The sequence below is a fragment of the Thalia democratica genome, chromosome 8 (assembly GCF_965202585.1).
Source record: "Thalia democratica chromosome 8, ktThaDemo2.hap1.1, whole genome shotgun sequence".
Classification (NCBI taxonomy): Eukaryota; Metazoa; Chordata; class Thaliacea; order Salpida; family Salpidae; genus Thalia; species Thalia democratica.
In genome coordinates, this window is record NC_139172.1 from 6,661,416 (window position 1) to 6,685,672 (window position 24,257).

Here is a 24,257-nt window from a genome sequence, read left to right on the forward strand (position 1 = left end):
TATTTAATTCACATCAGTATTCTGAGTTTTTTGACTTAAATTTACTGCAATTTATCTATTTATTCAAACCTTGCATAATGTAAACAACGACGAATAAAGTTTGCTTAAAACCAGCCCATATTAAATGTTTAATACACCAGCTCAAAGTGCATTTGTTTGAACAAACAATTTTGTTTTGTAAAAAACATTACATCTATGCTGCAAAATAACTATCTTATTATGTTAAAAATATAATTTGCTATTAAAAGTTTAATGGATAAATAAAAACACTAGGTATTTTTAGTACATTTACTACTTACACAATTTGGTTTTACTTGAGGTATTTGAGAATGTTATATAACAAAAAACATGTTATAAAACTTCGTTCACTGAAATAATTAAAATATTTCGGTAAAAACAACTTTGTGCTTGATATAAAATTCAGAGACCTGTTTTTACTTACTTTTTATTCATAAGAACAAATCGTAAAAAGAGAAAACGAATAATCAAAAAAAGCTTCTTGCAAAACACGTTACTCATAGCTTGAGCTTAAAACTTTCGATTGCTCCAAATGCAGCCAAAACAAACAAAACTTATTATAAACTTTGTAACTTTTAATACTCAATTGTAAAAAGTGAGTGATTTCTTAATACTATTTAAATCAAGAAACTGAAAAGGTTTAAAATCAGAGGTTATAAATGTTAAATTTTAAATAGTAATAAAGTATAATACTTTTGTTGTAGTTGTATAAACATATCTGGTTAAGAAGTGTGCTTGTGTTGAACTAGACCATAAAAACTTAATTGTTTAATAAAAGACACTTACTCAATCAATTTGAAGAGCTATTTAATATAGTAAGAAGAAAATTAACTTGTTATGTTTTATTTAAAATGTATAATTAATGTACTTAATTTTCTTAAAAACAAAGTTTTAACTGTTTTAAATGTCATGAGGTAATGATAATAAACATAAATATTAATGCAATTACTTTAAAATGGCTTGAAAAGTCAACATGCAATGAATATAAATGCAGCTAAATGTCAATTAATTTATTGTCTTTTTTAAATATTCCGCAATAAGTTTTGAATATAAAAACTTCAAAACACTTATTATTCTATCGACGACTAATTAATATTTTTTTTACGTTTCACATGACAATGATAAATACTTATTCAGATGACCAATAAAATTTTGTTTTCTTTAAATTGAAATTCATATTTCAACTAATAAAATCTTTAAAAGGTGTTATTAAAACTTCTATAATGGAAATTGAAGCTAGTGAAAAAAATAAAGTGGAATAATTTTCACAAGTAATTGTTTTCAGACGCTTTTTATTTTCAGATAATTTATTGCCAGTTTTCTCAAAAAAGAAGAAAATTTACCAGATGTACTTAATTCAAATCTACTTGTGTGTAAAAATTGTTTTTATTCAGTTCCCTTGGTCCCCCTGATTTCTCCTTCCATGATCATCTTTTCGAGATCGTCTTTCGTTTTGTCTTCCAACCTTCTGATGTCCTGTTGTTAGTATTTCAATTTTTTAAATTCGAACTGTTGTTTATCAGCATATTAGTTGAATTACTTTAGATTGGTCAAGAAGAAGATTAATCAAGTTATTATTTATTAGTATATCAAACTACTTCAAATTTTATTGTAAAAAATTCAAACTTAAATGTTAACATAACTAAATTATTCAAACTTTTGTATCATAAATATTAATTTCTTAAAACTTGCTTTGAATATTGCTGTAAAATGTTTTTTATTTACGATACAAAGATGTGTGACTCATCAAATATTTTTATACGTAGTATTTGTTAACAAACCACGTACAATAAAGAAATGACGTTACAAAGTGACGTTATCGAAGTTTTTTGACAAAACAAAGTTAAAATTAAAAGCATTTACCATGCGCAATCAAATATAATTCAAAGTTTGGTGACTCATTTAAATTACCAAGTAAAAGTTTTGTAAACAACCTATATACATGAACAAAATTTTGCTTTAAATATACAGCTCAACTAAAACTACAAGTTTAACACTTTTACTCGAAACTTGATGACAACAATTAAGTAAAACTTTTTGGTGGTATTTATATTTAAACATTAATTTACTACAAAAAAAATCCTGACAAAAGTTTTTTAACAAAACAACACATTTTACGAAGTTATACTAATTACATGCACAGCAATCAATTAAAACTTCTATTTATTGAAAAACTTATATACTACTTATTTATGTACCTGCATAGTCAACCCGTACCACTTATCCATCCAACAGTATACTTGGCGGTGAAACGTCGTGAAGACTCTCTGCTCCTGGCTGTGTATCATCTTCTCGATCTTGGCTTAAATTGTTGGTTCATTTATCATAAATGCTTATCAATGATTTAATAAAATCGTATTACAAAAAAAAAAAAGAATGCCGTCTATTAGTGAATTGAACGTCTGATTAAACATTAATTCATTCCGTGTTGTACATGTGTGCGTAAATTTGTTATACAAAACTGCTTCAATAGAGACTGTTTTTATTACAGTCATAAAACCAAATGTAACTAACTACTTTGAAGTAAAATTAATCTTTATAAACAGGAAGTAAAATTGCAACTTTTTCAAAGATTTCAATGAAATACATTGCATGGTAATAAGTCTAATTTTTCAGTTCTAAAAACATCTTATCTAATATTTATAAAGAAAATATAATAAACATAACTACTTTGTAGTCCCAATAACATCTTACTTAATATTTATAGTGAAAATATAATAAACATAAACTACTTTGTAGTCCCCACCACTTGAAGTTGCATTTCACCAACTTGTAAGCGCACATCATCGGCATCTGTATCATTACATTCTAATAATAATCATTTAACCTTATACATAGAATAAAATAAAACCTTAGATTAAAAACCTCTTTTTTGAAACATATATAACTTAAACTAGCACAAACTTGTGGAATACATTGTTATTAAAATTATATAAACATATAAAGTAAATAAGTACTTGATGTTTCAAATATATCATTACTAAGACAATTTAGTATCTAATGTTCGGAATACGTTATTTTTAAAACTGTATATAATATAATAAATAAATTAGTACCGGAGGCTTGGAGTCCTGGCATCCGGTTTCAGCCAATTTCATCTGCATCGAAACTTCTTTTATCCAGTGCGGTCCCAATGGTCCTGTGAAGCATTTATCTATTTAACTATATTGTTTTTTTTATTGAAATGAAACTAAATGTGAACTAAAATACTTGACTTTAATAAATATAAACTTTTAATTCAATAAAATACTATAAAATTACATATTTTCAAACCATCAATTTTTTTTTCCAATTGATACATACTTTAACTAAATTCTAAATTAGAGAGATTAGAACAGGGTTGCTAAAGGTTTTTTGTCAACTTTCTTCAGGTTTTCAGAATTTCTTCGAGATTTTAAAAATAACAAGTTTTGTGGTCTATTTTCAACTAAAAATCAAACTTAAGATAAAAAACTGTCTTAAATAGCATAACAATATTTAAAAGATATTGTAAAAAAACTTAAATTTGTTTTCTAAAATAAAACTTTAAATGATGCCAAAAAAATAATTTTATGATCGTATCTAATCGAAATTCTATGACATTTTATGTGAAACTTTTTTCTAACTCAATATTTTTTGGTAACCCTGTTAGAAAGAGATTTGTCAAGTTATATAAGTTTTTACATTTAGTGACAGTATTGTGGTCACATTATGAAACCACACAAACCTCTTCCAGCCTTCTCGGAACTGACGATTTTGGGGTCGAACTCGGGTTTGTAGTCGGAAGAGCTGACGGCGTCGTTCGCGATGTCGATGGTGATGACTTCCCTGTGCTTCAACTCCGACGCTGACAAGCCGTGCACGTTATCCTACAAGAATTTGAAAATATTACTATTCAATTTAAAGTGAAACCACTAAATAAGGGTATAAATAGGTAACAAATACAGCACATTAACCATAAAGTTAAATTAGCTAAATTGACACACAAAACTTGTAAATAATCATCATTGATTGTAATAAGGGTAACATTTAAAGTTATTATCAAAACGAAATGCAAAACAAATGCACCAACATTTACATCACAACAAACAAAACTGCAGCTAATTAGGAGAATATGTATATGTATATATGTATACTAACTAAAAACAAACCTGTTTTCCGTCATCGGCGAGGTGGAGAGACTCGATGGAAATTTCGAAGTTGGCGCCCAGGTACGGGTTGGTGACCACCGTCTTGCACTTGGGGTACGCGTTCCACGCCTTCTCCTCCAAATCCAAACTTCCCTTCGGCATGAACACCCGAACGTAGCTCGGCACTCTGTGTGAGTATTTTAAATTGAACAAATTAAACTCGTGTGTTAAAATGTTTATGTAAATTGTTTGTTTGTTTTGTATTCGCTCTTTGTGCGATCAAACGTTTTTAACTATGAACGAAATACGCAAAAACTAAAGGAAATAAATCTTTAAGCTTGATGAAATTGTTTTGTTAAAAACACTTTGAGCGGTTATTTAAAACTGGTTGTTTTAATATATGTAATAACTTATGCAAGTATAGCCATAAAATCCGTTTATATAATGTAGAATTGATTTTTTGTAGAGACTTCAAGAAAACGAAAAAATAAAGAAGCAACTTAGTATCAAACAAAGAGCAGAGAATTTATTTTAGTAGAAAGAAAATTTTTCCGAGTATATTGTTTACATTTAGTCACCATCATCTAATCTAAATGATTCAGAGATTCTACAATTTGTTATACCCAACAAAAACTTTAGGACAAAAAGGTGAACTTTTAAAATTAAAACTTAATCTTTTAATAGATTTGTGACTAGCTGAGAAATACTTTTTTTTTCAAATATTAAAATCTTTTTTAAATATATATAGGTAAAATAAGAAATATTATACACATACTTTAATTAGCTAAGGGTATAAAGAAACAAAAATACTTAAATTATTATGTGATTTAGCAATAATTATTATTAGGTATTTAAAGCAACAAAAACTCAAGATAAACTAGGTACAAAGTACACAACTTTTTTAACTTAAGTAATTTTAACTAAAGCATAATTAGTATTTAATTACCATGCTTCATTATATTTCAATCAAATTGTTTTTATTGCTTAGTTTGTAACAATTTATTATGTTACATCACCTACCATACTGCACATTAAAATAGTCTGAACCAGTGTTTTCCAACTCATGTTTATAATCGCTCTTTAGGCAGAAATAAAAAAAAAAAAATTGCCCCCGTAACAGTTTAATCTACTAATTACTTCTATAGATTCCAAGGTTTTCTAAATTTTAACTTATAGCGCCCGAGGGGCGGTCAACCCACTTTAGAAAACTCTTAAGCCACTTTATTATTAACATTTAAAACCATTTTAAAGCAATATACATGATTTTTCTTAGTTTATTTAATTTGTACGACGTTTCGTCTTTACAATAGTCATTATCAACACTAAAACAGTGGAAGATAACTAAAATTAGTTCTTGAAAACTAAACATATACGACAAATTAACTGATAATTATTACTTTTACAATAATTGTTATCAGGATTCAAGACGACAAATCATTCCGACCTGCTCCATTACACTTTAATTATTACTTTATTGCTTATTTTACCACATCACATCGTTGCACATAAAGGTTTAAATAAACCACTGTTTCACTCACCTGGATTCGAGATGGTAGATCTTCTCGGTGTACTGTCCCTTCTCCCCGTCCTTCTCGTATGGCCGGTTCTCCAGTATCTCGATCCCTTCGCCCCCTCCCGTTTCCTGTTTGCTCGCCTCCGCCACGCTGAACAGCTGAGCGACCTGGTACTCGGCCACCGTCATCGGCAGGATCACCCTGTACTCTTTGATTAGCATAACTGTGTGTGTTCTGAAATTGATTTGATGCATTTCAAAAAATTGTTTTTTGTATAAAACAAAACTGATATCATTAATCCAGTAAACGTTAAAAGATGTGGACAGTTTAAAAGGAAATGATAGTGTGGATGAAAACACTATCGTTTGAAACAATTAACAAAATTGAGTTTTAAAATTATATTGTAAAATGTCTAATATATGTTAAGATTAAAAAAACTTAAAAACAAACAAAAACATTTCAAAAGTTCAATTATTAAAAGCTATGATCAGTTAATTAAATTTTAGTACAATTTTATTTTTACTTTCTCTCAAATATAATTATAACACAAAAATTTAGAAACCAAAAATTTCTACAGGTGACTAATAAAATACTTTTGTTGAACCTGAAAAACAGATTGTAACTTACGCACATTAAAAAAAGTATACAATTAAATAACGAAAAGTTCAAGAAAATTTACGAATACTCATTTTGTAAATAAAGGAATGACAGTCTCTCTTTGGAACGACTAGAAATACATTTTGACTTTAAAAACATAACTTACAATTTCATAATTATTGTAAAGCTAGATTTAATGCAATTAACTTTTAAAGGTAAGTAATATATATATTAACTTAGACAACTAAGCCTAATTAGTTCTAATTAGCACAGTAACTTACCAAATTAATAAACAGCAATGATAAAATTAATCTAGTAGCTAATATTGAAAATAATAGCTATGAAAATAAGCTTAAGCAGTTCTTAATATTTTAAGATTATTTTGTTATAACTAATTAGATATTATGTAGTCAGTATTTCAGCACTAAGAGCTTTAAACCATTTTATACAAAATCTAATTAATCCAGTAAATTATAATAAGAATGCCAATGCTTAAGTTAACATAACTTAATTGCAACAATGCTAGGAACTTGTTTGCATCATATAATACATTCATATTTTATTAAATAGTATTTTGCATTATACATAAAATAAATATTAAAATTTTACATATGCACATCAACCAAATTAAGACAGAAAAATAACTATTTTTTTAGAATAGCACCAACACTTGCTATAAATATAGAACACGCTAAATTGAAATCCTAACATTAATTAAAATAATTATATTTTATTCACGAAAGAATAAGGAATGGATTAAAAGCTAGAATAAATAGTAATCGATCCTCGAGTAAAGAGAAAACGTCTCGTTGTGTTCTAATTGGCTGACATTCCTCTCACCTCCCCGGTCTGCCTCAGCTCCTCCAGTTCCGCCTTCGTCTGCTCCTCCAGCTCCCTGATGTCCTTGAGCGTCTTGCCGTACCAGTTGGGCAGGCTGCAGTACAGCTGCCTGTGGAACATGAAGAACAACTTCCTCTCCTGCGTGTGGATCATCTTCTCCACTCCCGTCTGCAGCATGAACCACTCGAACTTGCACTTGACCAGCTTGTAGCAGCACATCACCGGCGCCCCCCTCGCCTTGTACTCCTTCACCCAGTCCTTGCCCAGCTTGCCCCTGCCGTCTATGGTGAAGTCGGCCTTGGCGGGGTCGGTTGCCGGGTCGTAGTCGCTCCTGCTTATCTCATCGTTCGCAATGTCGATGGTCACCACCTTGGTCTTCTTCCACAAATCAGCGGGCAGCTTGTGCACATTCTCCTGCTTGCCGTCGTCCTGAACGTGCAGCGACTCGATGGATATCTCGAAGTTCTTGCCCATGTAGTCGTTGGTCAGCACGGTCTTGCACTTGGGGTAGGCGTTCCACGCTTCCTCCTGCAGCCTCAGGCTTCCCTTGGGCGCGATCTTCTTCACCATGCTCGGAACTTTCGTCTCGAGGTGGTAGATCTTGTGCGTGTACTGCCCTTTCTCCTCGCCCTTCGCGTACGGCTCGTTCTTGATCACCTCGACTCCCTCGCCGCCGCCAGTCTGGCTCTTGCTGACCTCGGCCACGGCGAACAGTTGGGCGATCTGGTACTCCTCGACCGTCATGGGAAGGATGACCCGGTACTCCTTGATGCTGTACGCCATACTCTTATTTACTTGTCTGTTTGAACAGATATGTATGTTAGCTTGGAGCTTTGTGTAATAAAACTTATTTTGTTTTTGAAATAAATTTAACTGATAGTCTAAACTAGATATGTTAATGTATTTAAAAACTGAACAGGTTGCCACTCACACAGGCAAAAAAAGTTACTATTTATTAAATAATAATATTTAATAACAAAATTGGAAACACCATAAGCTAAAAAAAAAATTTTTGTAAATCTACCACAATATACTTTACCTTCTATATTATATTTTGAATATCTAAGAGTGAATAACATACGTTTACTCAGTTTTTTACAAAACTGATGTAAGGCATAGTTTTGCAAAACTATAAAAACTTTTCATAAACAATTCAAAACATCAAAGGTTTTAAAAATTGTAGAAGCAGAACAAGTAGTATAGATCTTTAATAAATATTACTCAATATTAAATAGCTTCAATAAATTGATTAAAGACAAATATATACACTGATTGAACAATTATTTACAAATGCCTTAGATATAATGTATGTAACTTATATTACGAAATCAACTTAAGTTGAACTGCAATGAGCTACATATTTTTTTTAAATTTCGATTGTTCATACTGATATTGTAGAAACTTTGAAACTAAAATGAAACTTTAAAGCTAGCTGAAAGGCAGTACTTAACTTTAAAAAAAATTGACACTATGAGATTAGTAAAAAATTAAACCGTAGTAAATTAGTTCAATAAAAAACACAGGCTATTATAATCATAATCAACTTAATTTCATTTAAGTTCTAACAAAAAAATTAATTCAAATTTTTTAAAAACTAGCCTAAGTTTTTACTTATTCAAATTATTCTGTCAGCCTCAGCATTTAGCATTAAAATGGAAGTGCAATTAAAAGAAGTAAACACCAACTTGTTAAAAACTTAAACGTAAAAATTAAACTAAAAAGCATATATTTATTAAGAAACAACTCATAACACTAAATTAAAAATTATCTTTATATATATATTTTTTTTTATAGATAAACAAATAAAAATATATTACTTACAGTGGAACACTTACTAACTATTTGCAAAATTTACTAATTAAAGTTTAGATTTATACTAATTTTACATTAAAGTTCATATGACTTATGTTGCAACATTAGTTTTTAGACTGTAAACAAATTTTTGCATCAATTGCAGCTTTTATTCCAAGTATTTAAAACTTATGATTTTACTTAATAAAATTCACGTTAAAAATTTTGGAAACTATTTTTTAACTAGACTGAAATAAAGTAGTACATGATAAAACAAATATGCTTTATTCAAGAAAAAAACATTATTTGTATATAATATTTGCACAACTTTTAGCTAAATTTGTGAGAAAAAACTTATAAAACTGTTTCTTCCTAATAGTTAAATTTAAAATATTAGTTTTGTACACAACAAAGATTTACACCATAATAGAAAAAAAATTAGTGCTAAATGATATTTGTTTAAAACTTATTATTTAAGATTTAAAACTGTTAAAATCCAGAATATAAATATTGTAAATTCAACAAAGTTTTAAATATTTTAAAAGGCAAGCAGATTTTAAATGTTTAAACAGTTTTGAAAATAAAACTAGGTATAACTGATAAACAAAATATTAAAATTTTACACAATATTTTTTCTATTATGAAGTAATTCTGTTTTGTACAATATTGATATTTTTAATTTAACTTTTAGGAAGAAATGGTTATAAGACATTTTTTGTCACATATTTCTTTTTGTCACAAAAGTTTTGCAAGTTTTATATACAAATAAAGCATTTTTTACAAAACTTTTGTTGTTTTTCTTTTTTTTCTGACCACTGATTTTTTTGTTGAGTTTTAATCATATCCATATATGTTAAAATTTTTATTCGAATTACTTTTTAACTGTTCTTTTAAAAAATATTTTGAACTTCTCTGAACAGAAGAACATATTTTCAAACTTTTCTCAGAAAATGTTATCTGAGAAATAGCTGGTTTATTATGTAGAACATTAAATCTTATTCAAGATTTTACACACTTTATATCTAAAAAATCTGCAATTAAAACTAAATTATTACCTATAACTGTAGACACAATTGAAAATGCTTCAGTAGTCTCACAATTTAAGTATAAAGAATTACAAAAAAGGAAGGCTAGCTTTAAGTAACAGCTATAACGAATTTCACAAAGAAAGAGGTAAACAATAAAAATTGCACCTAAACTAAAATTCTATTAATCAGGGTTGCCACTTTTTGAAGCAAATACCTAATTCTTTAACAAATATCCTCTAACAATGTATAAAATAAAATGGAAATTTCAAAGTAATTAAGTAGTAGTTAAATCAAATCATAAATAAAACTGGTAATTATTATTTTGTACAACAACTGCTAAAAACAGTATTGCTGAGAAAAAAATAACTCAATTATCTTAAAAGTTTGCAACTTACTGTAAAAAAAGTTAGCTAGCATAAATTTTGCTCAAAAAACCTCTCAAATATCAGGATTTGAAAAGTTATTTTTAACTTAGCTGAGATAACTATACTAGCTTAAATGGCAAGCCTGATGATTATAAACCTCACGTAGGCATTCAATCGAACTAAAAAATTCAAGCAGCTTAGTGTTAGAAGTTAATAAGTAAATTTAAGTAAAATAGTTACAACACATTTTTTTTAAACTGAACATTAAAAGTTTGTTTAAATTAATCTATTGTTACAACAAAAAAATTAAATTAGCAAAAATAGGAAGCTTAAGATTATGGAAGTTTATTACATTATAAATATATTTTTTTGATACTTGTCTAAAACTACTCTGACAACTTAAATAGCAGTATTACATTAAAAAAGTTATATAAAAAACTTCAAAGCTTTTTCTAGTCTCATATGTCATAATTTTAAACTATTTGTAAACCACAATAAGCTAACAAAGTTTGTCAGAGAAAATTTTAATACTTAATAGCTTTAAGTACAACTCTCATCAAAGCTTTAGCACAAGATGAAATCGGCCCTACCACTGTCAAAATATACCCACTTTCACCAACCCCATCTATTTTCCTTTGCTCTTTACTGGCCTTGCTCAAAGACATAAAACATTCAGTTTCTTTTTGTACTTCTATCATGTTTGAACTCATAACTTGAATGAAACGCTCAGAAACAACTAATTTCAGCACAAAATCCTCCTTTTCAAGCAAACACCCCAATTTCTCTTCAATATCTCCTTTGTATGCTTCCCACTGCAGTGTATTACGCCTTACTTTAAAAAAATCTTCAAGAATTTTCAATAAACTGTACACAGCTTTTCCGCAGTCCCCTAACTTTCCACCAATTTTTAACAAGCACTCTCTCTGTAACTTTTCAGTAGGATTCAAAAAGTTTATGAACTTAACATTGCTAGTAATTTTGATATTTTGAATGACTGATTCTTCCGGCCCATAAATAGACCTTTTTGAATGTCTTGGAACAAGTATTCTAATGATAACATTATTTTGCATGTTTGTTACTTTACCATCAGACCTATCTTTTTGAGATGGTGAAGTGTCCTTTGTATCTTTCAAAGTATCTACCTCTTTTTTTAGGTTTTGAGTAGTTGTACTACATAAAGTTGAGGCTTTAGCTAAAACCTCTTTTTTGTATTGAAAAGATTCTTGTTTTATAAAACTTGTTGCAATACCCTGTTTAATAAGAAATTCTGCCAGATCAAGTTTCTGGCAGTTTTTGTGAATAACCAGGATAACTTTAATAGGTGAATTAAAATATAAATGACTGCTTTTGAAATCAATATGTAATCTTTGGCCCTGTACCACCTCACCAAATTTATTATTTTCCACCAAAGACCAACCGCTTTTATAAGTTAAAGACTTGATGCTGTCCAAACAGCAGTGCACTGCTTGAAGAGGAAATTTCAAAAATTCTGGTTTAATTGTTCTTAGGTTGTTCAAATGAACAAGTTTATTTTTGCCATAATCTACAAATTGCACTTGCAGTCTGCCATTTGAATGATCACTTGATGTCACTCTAGCACGGTAATAAGTCTTATCCCTTTCATTGTAAGCAACACAAACAGAGTTTACTGGGGGTGAACATGGAAACTTTTCTGTGCTGCAACAGGCATAAGACTCGTGTAAATTCTTTTGAAACACGAGCAGCTCATTTTGAAACTTTTTATGTAAACATGAAAGCTTGATGGACTAGAAATATTGCAGACAACAACGTCAACTGGCTCATTGCTTCCATACTTAGCCATGCTGACAACAGATGTGTATATTGAAAGCTTTGTACTGGGTGTAAACTCTTTCAAGGGAAAAGAGTCATTAAAAAAAGGATTTTTGAATTGAACAGATTTATTGTGATCACCATACTTTGTGGTTGACTTTTGACAATTACTGAAACTCTTTGGTTCTCTTTTTGAACCTTCATCTACAGACATATACTGAAGGGTATTATCACTTTTTGAGTCAATTGACATATTCATCATGGCATGATCAGAATAGTTAACATTTTTTGAAGAAAACTTTGAAACTTTTGTAACAAGTTTAGAAGAAGGATTAGAGTAGGTGTTTAATTCTTCACTTAGCCTGGCCACTTGGACTAACTTTGTCTTGTACTTTTGTAATAATTTGAATGAATTTGTTTCTTGGTGAACTTTATTGAGAGAATTGTCATCAAGTAACATTTTAACATGCTTTTTAGAGTTAACAAATGACTTGTTTATATTTTCAAATATTTTTTCTTGAATTTCAGAATATTTGTTCTGGTAATCACTTAACAAGTCTTTAACTAATTGCTGGTTTGTTTTATTAGAATGACCATTCATAATTAAGCTAAAAAATCAAGTCAACCTAAAAAAACAAAACTTTTTTTTTCAATTTACTAACATTATTATTTAATAAAAAATACCTATAGACATCTTGATTTTCTACACAAACTTTCTCTAAACGCATTAAGACTTGAAATTCTAAGAAAAACTTATAGCTAGAAAAAAAATAAAATAAACATATAAAATACTGTTTTAAACTAAAAGAAACATCAACAGTAAATTAAAACCAAGTTTAAGTCAAATAAAGACTTACTTGGTTGGAATAATGAGATTTTAATTTAAATATGGAATGTTTTAATAGAATAAAATTTAACACTTTATAAAATACAATAAAACTGTCCAAACCTAAACAAGTAAATTAATTTAAAACTAATTTGAAAACAATTCTAAGTTTTGTGGAACAAAAAACTTAAAAAAATGTCTACACTTTAATGGTTCTAAAATAAACTTAAAAAGAAAATTAACTACAGATTTTTTAAATAAATTTAACTTGCTGAAAATAAAACATTGATTAAGAGCATAGGGGGCTAAATCAATTTTTTTCACAATTTGAATTTATTTTATTGAGTTTTAACTAAGCTACAAGATTATTTAAACAGGATTAAAAAAAAAAAAACTTTTGAGATATAGCAAGTCAAATTTGGAGACAACAATAGGTTCCTTTTGGGAGGGCACAAACTAAAACTTCAAAAAAAGACTATTTCACCAAAAAACTGAATTATTATAAGTTTTTCGATATAACTACCTCAAACTTTCAGGAAATGTTCCTTGGAATATTTAGAAAATTTGTTGGAAAAAATTAAAAAATAAAATAAAAAAAACTTTTTTTTTGGTTTATGTCATAAAATCTTTATTTCTATTTTTTTTAATTTTGTCTGACAGAATTTTTTGAGTATTGCAAGGAACATTTCCGGAAAGTTTCAAGTAATTATACCAAAAAACGTAGGAGATAGAATTTTAGTGAAACAGTCTTTTTTTGCTTCTTTAGTTTGCACCTCTGATAACGAACCTGTTGTGGTCTCCAACTTTGACCATCTATATCTCAAAAGTTATTTTGATTTCTAAAAGTCTGTAAAAAGCAATTTATAGCTCAATTAAAACTTAATAAAATAAGACTAAATTGTAAAAAAATATTTTCTTGAATTTCAAAATATCTTGAGTTATTGTTTTATTTCTAAATGTTTTTGTGATTATCTTAAAATATGTATTATCTTAAAATAAAATAAAAAAAGTTTTTTAAACCTTAAACTTGACTTGTTTAATTCAGAAAAATTGCTATATTTTTCAAAAATGTTTAATATTTTTAATAAACTAATGTTTTATCTAAAAAACTACTCAATTTTTTTAATCTAAACTTTTTATTTAACATTATTATTTTTTAACCTATATATGTTTTTTCTTTTAAATTACTTCTGAAATGTTTCCTGAAAATTTGAGGTCTATAGCTTTTAATGTATCAGTATAAACTGATTTTTAGTGAATTTTTTTAATTTTTGAGTAAATTGAAGACAAAAAAAGGTGGTTTTTACAATTGTATCAAATTCTTTTTACAAAAATGATTATATATCAACAGTTAATTAAATCTTTTTAGATTCTATAAAAACTAAATAGTTTATAACTAAATGATAGCTTTAAGTTCATATGAAAGCTTAAAGTAGCTTTAGTATAATACAGGGCTTTATAACAAAAAACTATCTTGAGTGAGCAAAAACAGTTTTGAGTAAACATGGGATTTTTTAAAATCTGTTGAAAAATTTTTAGATTAGTTTAAAAGCTTATATCAACTTTTCAAAATCAATAAAACCTTAGTTTTTGAACAAAATTGGTTATAAAACATCAAAATATAAAAACTGAAACAACTAAATCTCATTTAAAACCTAAAAGTCTGTACTTTATATTTTTTTTAATTATAAAACAATACTGAGTTAAAAATAACTGGCCTGAGTCACTTGGAGCTTTTTTTTCTATCTGTTCAAACTAGCCTAAGTAATCCAAAGATTTTCAAAAAAATGTTAATCTCCTGAATTATTCTGAGTGTTTGGAAACCTTGATAGTAGCCAATGTTAATTTTTGTAAAAAAATGTCTGCTTCTATGCATTAGGTCTTAATTTTGAGGCATTTTTATCAGTGTTGCCACTGGTTTTTGAGAAACTTCTTCCAGGTTTTCTGAATTTTTAGCAGGTTTTTGAAATTACACATTTTTTGGTCTATTTTTAGTTTAAAATAAAGTTTAATGTTATAAACTGTATTTAGTAGTATAGCAACAATGAAAGATACTGTAAAGCTACTTTAAATGTGTTTTATGATTAAAAAATATTTGATGATAACTCAACATTTTATTATAGATTTTTTGTTAAAACAAAACTTTAGTACTTTCATGTGAAACTGTTCAAAGTTCCAGGTTTTTTTAGCCTAAATCAGGGTTTCCCAAAGTGGATGGTATCACCCCCTAGGGACAATTTTAGTAAGTTGGGGGGAAAACTTTCAAAACTTTGGGCAGTCAAAAAATTTTGAAACTTACATTAGATTTTCTTGAGTTGCAGATAAAAAGCAAAAAAGGTCTTAGGTGCTTTTGTTAGTAATTTTGAAATATACACAGGATATTCTTGTGTTGCAGAAGAAGAGCAAAGAAAGTCTTAGGTGTATTAAAATGGTAGTTTTATGAGTAGTCTTGTTGGGGGGGGGGGCTAGCTTTTTTAATTTATCTAAAGGGGGCTATTTGAAAAAAATGTTGAGGAAAGCCTAAATTGTCAAACAGGTTTTTTTAGGATTCCAGGTTTAGTGGCAACCCTGATTTATACAATATTTTAGGATAATTTTAACAGGAAACAAGCAAAAGCCACACCTCAACTTACCTAGCTCCTAAAACAGATAGAGGAATCCCTGTGCCTACTTCATACTGTGATTTGCAAAACAGTAAAAACTTATTTGTAAAAAATAATTTATCAATATATTAATTTTGCATGTTTTTTTTATCTTTAAACAATTTACTTACAAATAACTTACTACTAATTTTCCATATTCATGGTTTCTATAAAATTGTCAAAAAAAGCCTTAAATCTTGATATAAGAGTTTTGTGCCATTTTTAAAACTTAGTTTGAAAAAATTGTTTTAACTACAGGATTTCCACTCACTTTTTCATTTTTATTACAGGTTTTCCAAGCTTCTTCCAGATTTCCAAAAGTACACATTTTTGAGTCTTTTTTTATTTTGAAGTTAATTATAAGGTAAGAAACTGTATTAAATAGTATAAAAACATTGAAAAAATTTTGTACAGCTATTTTATTTATTTATTTTTTATACTCTCAATGATGACAAATTATTTTTATTTACATGATAGAATTTTTGAGTCAAATAAAAATTTTACTACTGAAAATGTTTCAGTTATTAATAATCCAAGTTTTTCCAGGTATTTTGTTCAAAATTTTAGGGTTTTCCAGGAAAAGTGGCAACCATGATATTAGTTAGGTGCTAATTTTGATTTCACAACCATTAATATTTCAGCTTTTTTTATGTTAAAAAACATCAGTCTTAAACTTAAACAACAATAAATATTTTTGTGGGAAAAACAAGTGAGTTACATCATGTATAATGCTTAGATGTAATCATTAGGACACATAGTTTTTTAGGTGTCAAGATACAATTATTATTTTTTTGTACAAAAAACATCAATCACTCACCTTTTGCCTTAATAAACGTTTTCTAGGCATTTTTTTATCAAATATTCATTCTTATAAATCAGTTATGAAGGGATTGGAAGACTTGGCTAAAATAATTCAATTATTTTACTTTAGTGAAAACTTAAAGTAGCTCACTTTTTCTATCACAGGCATTAATGTTTTACATTTTTTTATTTTCTAATTATTGATTAATAAGTAATGTTGTTTCTTATTTATGTTCTATTTTATCTGCTAATAAATCTATCCAACAGCCAGTTCAGCTAATAAAATTTATTCAAGGCATGACCATTGAAATTAGTTACTTTTATGTGTGAGTTTAGGAAACTAACACAAAAACGTCAAATTTCCTTGTGAGGCGCTGTTGCATAAAAGTAAAAACTTGAGTTTTGTAAAAAGTATGTTATTTCTTGCCCTTTTCTAATAATTTTTTTTTCTAAAAAATACGAAATGAAATAGAATCTAAAAGTCATTGTATTACATTTGTACATTTCTGTATTTCAAAGAACAACATATTTTACTTGGTTCTAACCTTTTGATGTCTTGTTTTGTAGATTTTTAGTTCAAAAAATGATCAAAATATATCGAAAAAAATACAAAGGTTGAATCTTATAATACAAGTTTATAATAAATCATAAACATGTGCATTTTGTTTATAGATCAAAGTTAAATAAAAAATACGAGTTTACAGCGTTTTGTAGCAATTAAACTGCATAAGTTAAAACAATAAATGAGCTTTTTTTTCTTCTTCAACTTAAATTAAAAGTAAGATTATTAAACAAGAGAAATGAACTAAAGTTTGCAAAGAGATATCCGAAAAGATTATCCAAAAATATTTCTTGTGTTTCAAATTAGCTCAAAATAAAAGTTAGGTCTGTTTTGTATTATAAAAAAAAATTTAAATAGCTATATATATATTTTTTTTTTTGGTGAGTTCAATCGATGCACCATTTAAAATTTATTAATATATGCTCAACTATGTAAACTAAAACAAGTAGTAAGAAATAATTATTTACATTAGTTTTACACTAAAGTTTTATGTAAACAATAGTAACTTAAAACTAGTTACTGTATTAACAAAATTAATTATTTTTTGACAAAAATCATAACACTAATTAAAAAACTTGTTTTTATAAAAAGAAATTAGTTTTACACTACTAAAGTATTTATAGACCGAATTTATATAAAATTTTTAAAAAGCATGAAAACTAATCTTAACTTTAAAGTTTAAAACTAATCTTCACTTTTTATTTAAAAAAGTACTTAGACTAAAATTTAAGTTAAGAAAACTAAATTTGTGCTGGACAAGAGACAAGACGTTAAAAGGTATCCAAATTCCAAATGGTTTAAGACTCGATAGTCGGAAGGTTTTTTTGTTCAATAGCTTCTATAACCAAATATTTTTAGTGCTTTTTTTTCGTCCAATAAACAATAATAAAGAAGACACCTGCAAACTATGTTTAACAAAGGCCCTACCAATTTTTAGAGGAGAAAAGGAACTGTATTAACAGAAGAAACGAAATTAAGAACACATATAGACGTCAACCAATTACCTACTTAAAAAACATAAGCAAAGTCATCTATATAGTATGTAATGTCTATTATACTTATTTTTATGTTTTTGTACCAAACATTTCTTTTTGTTGTTTTAAAATACTTTTTATGTTTAAGTTTTTCATACTGTAAGTTTTACTATGAAATAGTCATATATTGTTGTTATTAGAATTAATATGTTAATATGTTTCGTAAAATTGGTTTTAGAAAAATATAAGCAGTTTCTATCAATACTTGTATCCATTTTAATATTATAATTGATATTACAGTCAGATAGTTAAATAATTTTGTTTAAACATTTGTTTAAATATTAGACAATTAGTATAATGCAGTTATCAAATAATTTACTTAATCATAAGTAGTTTTTTAATTGATAAAACAATATAAATAATAAAAAATTTTAAACATAATAGTATAAAGTACCACAAGTAACGATATTTTTGACTTCATAATAAAAAAGTGCACAGGTAACGAAAAAGTTAAGCTAAAGGAATACTAATATAAATAAATTTTAAATTCTAGTGTTTCAAATAAAATGAATCAAGAAAATTGTGGACTAGTTTCAGATATTAAGTCAAGCATACATTCCACAAAGGAAAACTTATTAGAAGAAATAAATTCAACGATTGAACAAAAGCTAGAGATTAAAAATGTTATATTAAAACTAAGCAAAATATTTATCTGTCAAGTCTTCACAAAAACATTTTTAGATATATAGAACCTTGTTTTCAACAGTAGTTGATATTAAAAGCTTTACAGAATAAAACTTTAATTCAATTTCTTGCAAGTTCAAACTTACATATTAATTCAGAAGTCGAAGTTTATAATGCTGCAAATAAATGGTTGAAATACAACATAGAACAATGCAGCAAACTTGCAAAACAATTTTTGTTAAAGTTCGTCTCAACTTGTTTTCTAAACAAACTTTGAAACACATCTTGAAAGAGTTTTCATGTATTTATATTAAAAATGACTGTATTAAAGTGTTGAATAACAGATATAGTCTATATCATAACTAACCTTACTACTACAGTGAAAGTAGACTCTGCGACCAAAAATGTTAGTACTTTTATCCGCGTTGCTTTGATATAAAATATATAAAAGAGTTTGCTATTAGGCAACCAATAGAACTTTATGTAAATAATGCAAGGAAATTTACTTACGTTCCTCCAAACGCGTTGCCTGTAAAGCAGCTTGCATTACAGAAGAAGTTTATGTATTTGGTTGTAGAGAAAAAAAAGGTAGATAAATAAAAGGATTTAAAAGATACTGTCCTGTTACTAAAACATGGAGCTGTTTATCTAATATTTAGGTTGTTTTTTGTTTATGTTCTTTTTTGAGTAAAGTGTATATACTCGGTGTTGACATTGATAAAAATGTGATAAGTTCTTGTTACACATTTGATAAAAAATATTACAATTGTAAGTAAATCGCTAAAGTGAACGAAGCAAGATATTGTGCGGCTTGTGTATATGAAGATAATATTGTAGTGTCCGATGGAACAAATCAAGTTAACAATCGTTTAAACACAGGAGAGTTATAGGATGTTTTCACTGATATCTGGGCGCCAATGCAAAGTATGATTGTAGCAAGAACTTCTCACAGTTTAGTTGCAGTTAAAAGAAAATTATTTGTAATTGGTGGTGCGGGTTTAAACATGAGTGTGAAGTATTTGATAATGCAAGCTAAAAAATTGTTAGTTTTAGATATCAAAAAACACGCTACACCGTGAATGTTTTGTCTATTAGAAATATAATATTTTTGTATTCGAACAATTTTAAAAGATTATACATGTTTATGATGTTGACAATGATAAGCAGTTAAAAGAATCGTGTGAAGCAATGTAGAATATTTACCTTTATTCTTGCGCTAAAATACTTTTGTGTTAGCCAATGAAAAATCAAATATTGTTTTATAACATTTTTTGATAATAAAATATCGTTTGTTAAAAACACTTTGTATTATTAACGTTTGTGTAAAATTACTTGTTTTCTTGGCTTTTATTTTAGTTTGTTTAGAAGTATCGCAATAGTTTTGGTTAAATACTTTAACTATTATGTTTCATTTGAAAACTGATTTTGTATATTTACCGTTAAAAATTAAGTCCTAAAAATTAAGTTCTAATTTAATTTCATGGTGCACAAAACTCTTTCAATTTTAAGTTTAGATACTTTTTGTGAACTCAAATCTTTACGACGTTTTATCGTATGAAGTTTGCTAATAGCTTTGCTGTAAATTTACACCAGTAGATAGTGCTTAAGTTTTCTTTTCGGAAACAAAATGTGCTACTATAATTTATGCTTATTGAAAGCAAGATTCGTATTGTTGTACTTCAATATCGTTTTACTTTAAATTAATGTTTTTTCCAACTTAAATATTAACAAAAAATATTTTTAATCATACTTTTACGAGCAGCGGACCATTTCAGTTCAACAAGCAGCTGTTTTTTAAGTGACAAAATGTGTGACAAGCAAAGTCTAAACTTTTTAAAATTAAAATGATTGGTTTTAAGGTAGTCTGCTTTTTTATATCAGAAACCGGGCAGCTTTGAAACAATTTAAATATGAAAACAAATTGGTTAAAGAAAGTAAAATAGAATGAAAATCATAGTAAGTTGTCTTTTTTTTTTGATAAATTTTTATTTAATTCTATATTAAAACAATGTTTGCCTAACATTTTTAGAAAAATTTAAAAAAAAAAAAATTGCCTAGCATTATGAAGCTAACATGTATATATTTCTTTTTTATAAAGAAGAAACTTAAAACGAAGTACTTACAAAAATAGTAATTAACTTGTGTTAATAACAAAAAAAACATATTGATTAATATGTAAATAAATTACTGTTGTAAAGAGTTACAGTTAAAATAGTTTACGTAATAATTAAAAACAAACTAATAGAAGACGTGTACAATTATTTTAAAACATTATAAATAGATATTTAATTATGGTTTTTCTAGTTTTGTAGAAATAAAAACAATATGTGATGTAGTAAAGTTTTCTATTTAAAAATGAAAGCCGTGGAATTGTAAAATTATTCAAAAATACTTTTTTAATACATTTGATTGCCTAATTTTGAATGAAATTTTTCTATTTACTAACATGCTCCGTTCGTAATTATAAATTTTTGTACAGTACATACTTTTTATTTCTAAATATTTGTTTTTAAACAAGGTAATTTTTGAAGTAGTTATTTTAAAGTATAAGCTAAATTTTAGTTGAAATTAAAAATAGTATATACAATATTATATATATAGCTATGAATTTTAAATAGACTATTTAAAAATTTGATCTTTTTTATTACGTTTTTTTCAGTTTTTCAGAGTTTGCACAAGAAACCTGCTAACATGCTCTGGTACGTGTTATGCTAACCTGAAAAACTTAAATACAACTGACAAATAATTGAAAACATTGAAGCCTTTTAGAAAATATCAAAGATTGATAAGCTAGGTATATATTAGTTAATATATTGAAGATCACTAATAAACTTCAAATTAATAAACTATTTGTCATAGACTTGAATAGTTATTATTTCATAATAAAGTTTATAATTCTTGTCTTTTTTAATAACTTTTTACTTTTTTTAAATATCTTTACGGCTTAAAATGGTATAAGTTAAACTAAGCAGCATAAACAAGTTTCAAAAATTATTTTACAGTAAGTTAGATAAGTTAATAAACGAATATGAGTACAATTATAAGCGAGTAAGTATCATTAAGAAGTTTTATTATTTTAAAAATACTGTTTATTGAACGACAAAAAAAGCGCTCAAAATATTTGGTCCAAAGACCTGGTGCACGAAAATATATTTTGCTTATCGAGTCGTACACCACTTGGATACCTTTTAACATCTTTTAAAGCATTAAAAATATTAAAATAAAAATTTAAAAAACCTATTATATATACTATTTGTTTATCTTATAACAAAAAAACTGTTACTACATATCTTTAGCTATCTAAATTTTCTTTACTCTAGGTTTGTTCAAAAAGTCTTTAGTCCCAGGTTTTTTGTCTAAATTTTTAATTCAACAGTTGTTCTGGTGAAAGAGGAAACCTTGGCTAGCTCTTGGTTTATGTGTAAACTGATAATGATGAAAAATCGACTGATGGGTATCTTGTAAAAGTTTTATGAAAAAGTTGTTTGGCGACAAAAGAAATCGTACAGTTATTTAGACATAGAAGTATTAGTGATTTTTTGTATAAGGGTTAAAACTACCAGGGACAAAAAATAAATTAGTCAAATATTTTTCAATGAAGAAAAAAAGATTACGTCAGTTATTTTAATAGCTAAATTATTTTATAGATAGAAGTTGTTAACTGTTAATTGTTAAAAAACTAATAGGTTTCCATAAAACCTAAATAAACCAAAAGTAATTTTCAACACTTATGCTGCGTTCAATGTGTTTTTTAGATTAAGGTTCGAATCAAAATAATCAAAATATACTTTTCTATAAGATACTTTTAACGTTGTTGTTCGAGACTTTTAACTTTTGTTAATATTACATATCTAATTTCGTGTAGCAAGCATATAAAATTATGGAAACATCTAAATATTATAAAAAGTTATATAAAACTTAAAAAAACAACTGTTTGGAAGTCCGTAGCAAAAAAAAAACTTTATAAACGAACTAAAGAAAGGATATACAACAGTTTAAGTTTTGTTGTTAATATATTTAAGTTATACTGCTTGTGTTCAACCGGTATATAAAAATTAAATAAAAATAAGTTTATTTATAACAACTGTTCAAGTTGTTGTCATATTTTTTTCAAAAGTATAATTTTTCTAAGTTACAACATTTTTATTCTGATAAAATACACTTTCAGTAGATACACTAAAACAATAAAGTTTTAGATAAAGCTGTTGATGTTTACAAACGGCACTTTGTACTTTTACCTAAACTTTATGAAACCTTAATTTAAAAAGTAGTACTTTTGAACAAAGTTTTCAAAATTAAGTAAAGAGTAAAGTATTCAAGATTTTTAATATTTCATAAAGTTTGTTACTTTTAAAATTTAATGTTAGTAACGATTTTAAAAAGTTTAAACTTTAGCTTGTAAAAGTTTGAAACGTGTTTATATGGTTTAAAACATTTGTTTATAGTTTTTATTTTCATTATTCGGTTGAGTTGATTAGATAAATAAAGTTTTTTTTAACCAAAACTAACTATTTTTATCGGTGAGCTTTTTTAAATGAACAATTGCAAGACAATTTGTGCATAAACTTAATCATTTTTCAATTAAAACCAGCTCATTTAAAAGTATATATATTATTTTTGTTTATACAATTGGTGTTAAAATATTTTAGCTGGAAAACTTAGCTAGAAATGCTATAATAAAAATTACAAGCATCTATTTTAATTTAAGTTATCAAATAAGTTAAGTTTGTTGACTAGTTATAAAAAAAACCAAAAATTATTATTTTCAGAGTAAAAAACAAGTCTTTTTTTTTAATCTGTCTTTTATTTGTTTTTTATATTAATTGTTTTAATATAGTTTGTGAATAACTACTTAGGTATGCAATGTTTTATTTTGTATGAATAGTTAAACATATAGACTTAAAAGTTAGTATATGTATCTTATTTTGCCTATGTCATTAAATATCTACTCAGCATTCGTTTACAAAAATTTACAAGTGCGGAAATTTACATGTTTTTAAAAAACCTCTTAGTTTTTGTTATCTTTAATACTAATTTATTAGAATTAATAAACGACAAATATAACAAAATGTTTGTAAATAAAAGTCTGTTTAAACAATAATGGCTTAAACAGTTTCACAATTTAATAAAAATGTTTTTTAAATTTTTTAGGCACCCCTGCTTCATACTATGTTTACGTATTAATTTCTTTTAATTTAATTATAATTAAAATAAGTAGTTATTCTATTAGACTAGCAAGAAATGTTGATAGATTATTACAAAAGCGTATAATTTTGTATAATATTTTGCTATTTTAAACTAATAACTTTTAACATACTCTTAACAGAGAACAGCTGTGAAATAAAATGCAAGTAAAGTTTCTCGTATTGTTGCTATTTCTTTTAAGCAACAGGCAAAATGAAACATCTGCTGAAGGTAACAACAACAAAGTCATCATAAAATACTTTCACCGAGTTAATGTTAAAGGAGTAAATTATTTTATTGAAGAAAATAACTTCTATGAAAAGATTTCTTTGATTGGATTGATATCTACTGAGTAAGTAGAGTTGTATAAAATTAAAAAAATGTCATACTTTACTCGAATGACTTACTAATTTGATTGACTATGATTCATAGGTTAAGTTTAATCGTTTAAAAATATTTCAAGCAATCTACTGTTAAATATATAAATCTAAAACTCCTTAAACAGTTTTTGTTAATTAAAACAATGCAAAT

The 24,257-nt window shown here is 26.7% G+C and overlaps 1 protein-coding gene across 1 annotated transcript; it reads right to left on the minus strand.

The window, feature by feature from the left end:
* Positions 1–485: 485 nt before the first annotated feature.
* On the minus strand, positions 486–7,873 carry LOC145842841 (uncharacterized). The gene is made up of 9 exons (XM_082950320.1): positions 7,058–7,873; positions 6,235–6,245; positions 5,666–5,875; positions 4,149–4,314; positions 3,725–3,866; positions 3,075–3,157; positions 2,751–2,811; positions 2,217–2,320; positions 486–1,494 (listed from the first exon to the last, which is right to left on the minus strand). The coding sequence occupies exons 1-9, from the start codon at positions 7,859–7,861 to the stop codon at positions 1,405–1,407; spliced, it is 1,671 nt and encodes a 556-aa protein (XP_082806446.1). The 5' UTR covers positions 7,862–7,873; the 3' UTR covers positions 486–1,404.
* Between the last annotated feature and the right edge of the window lie 16,384 nt (positions 7,874–24,257).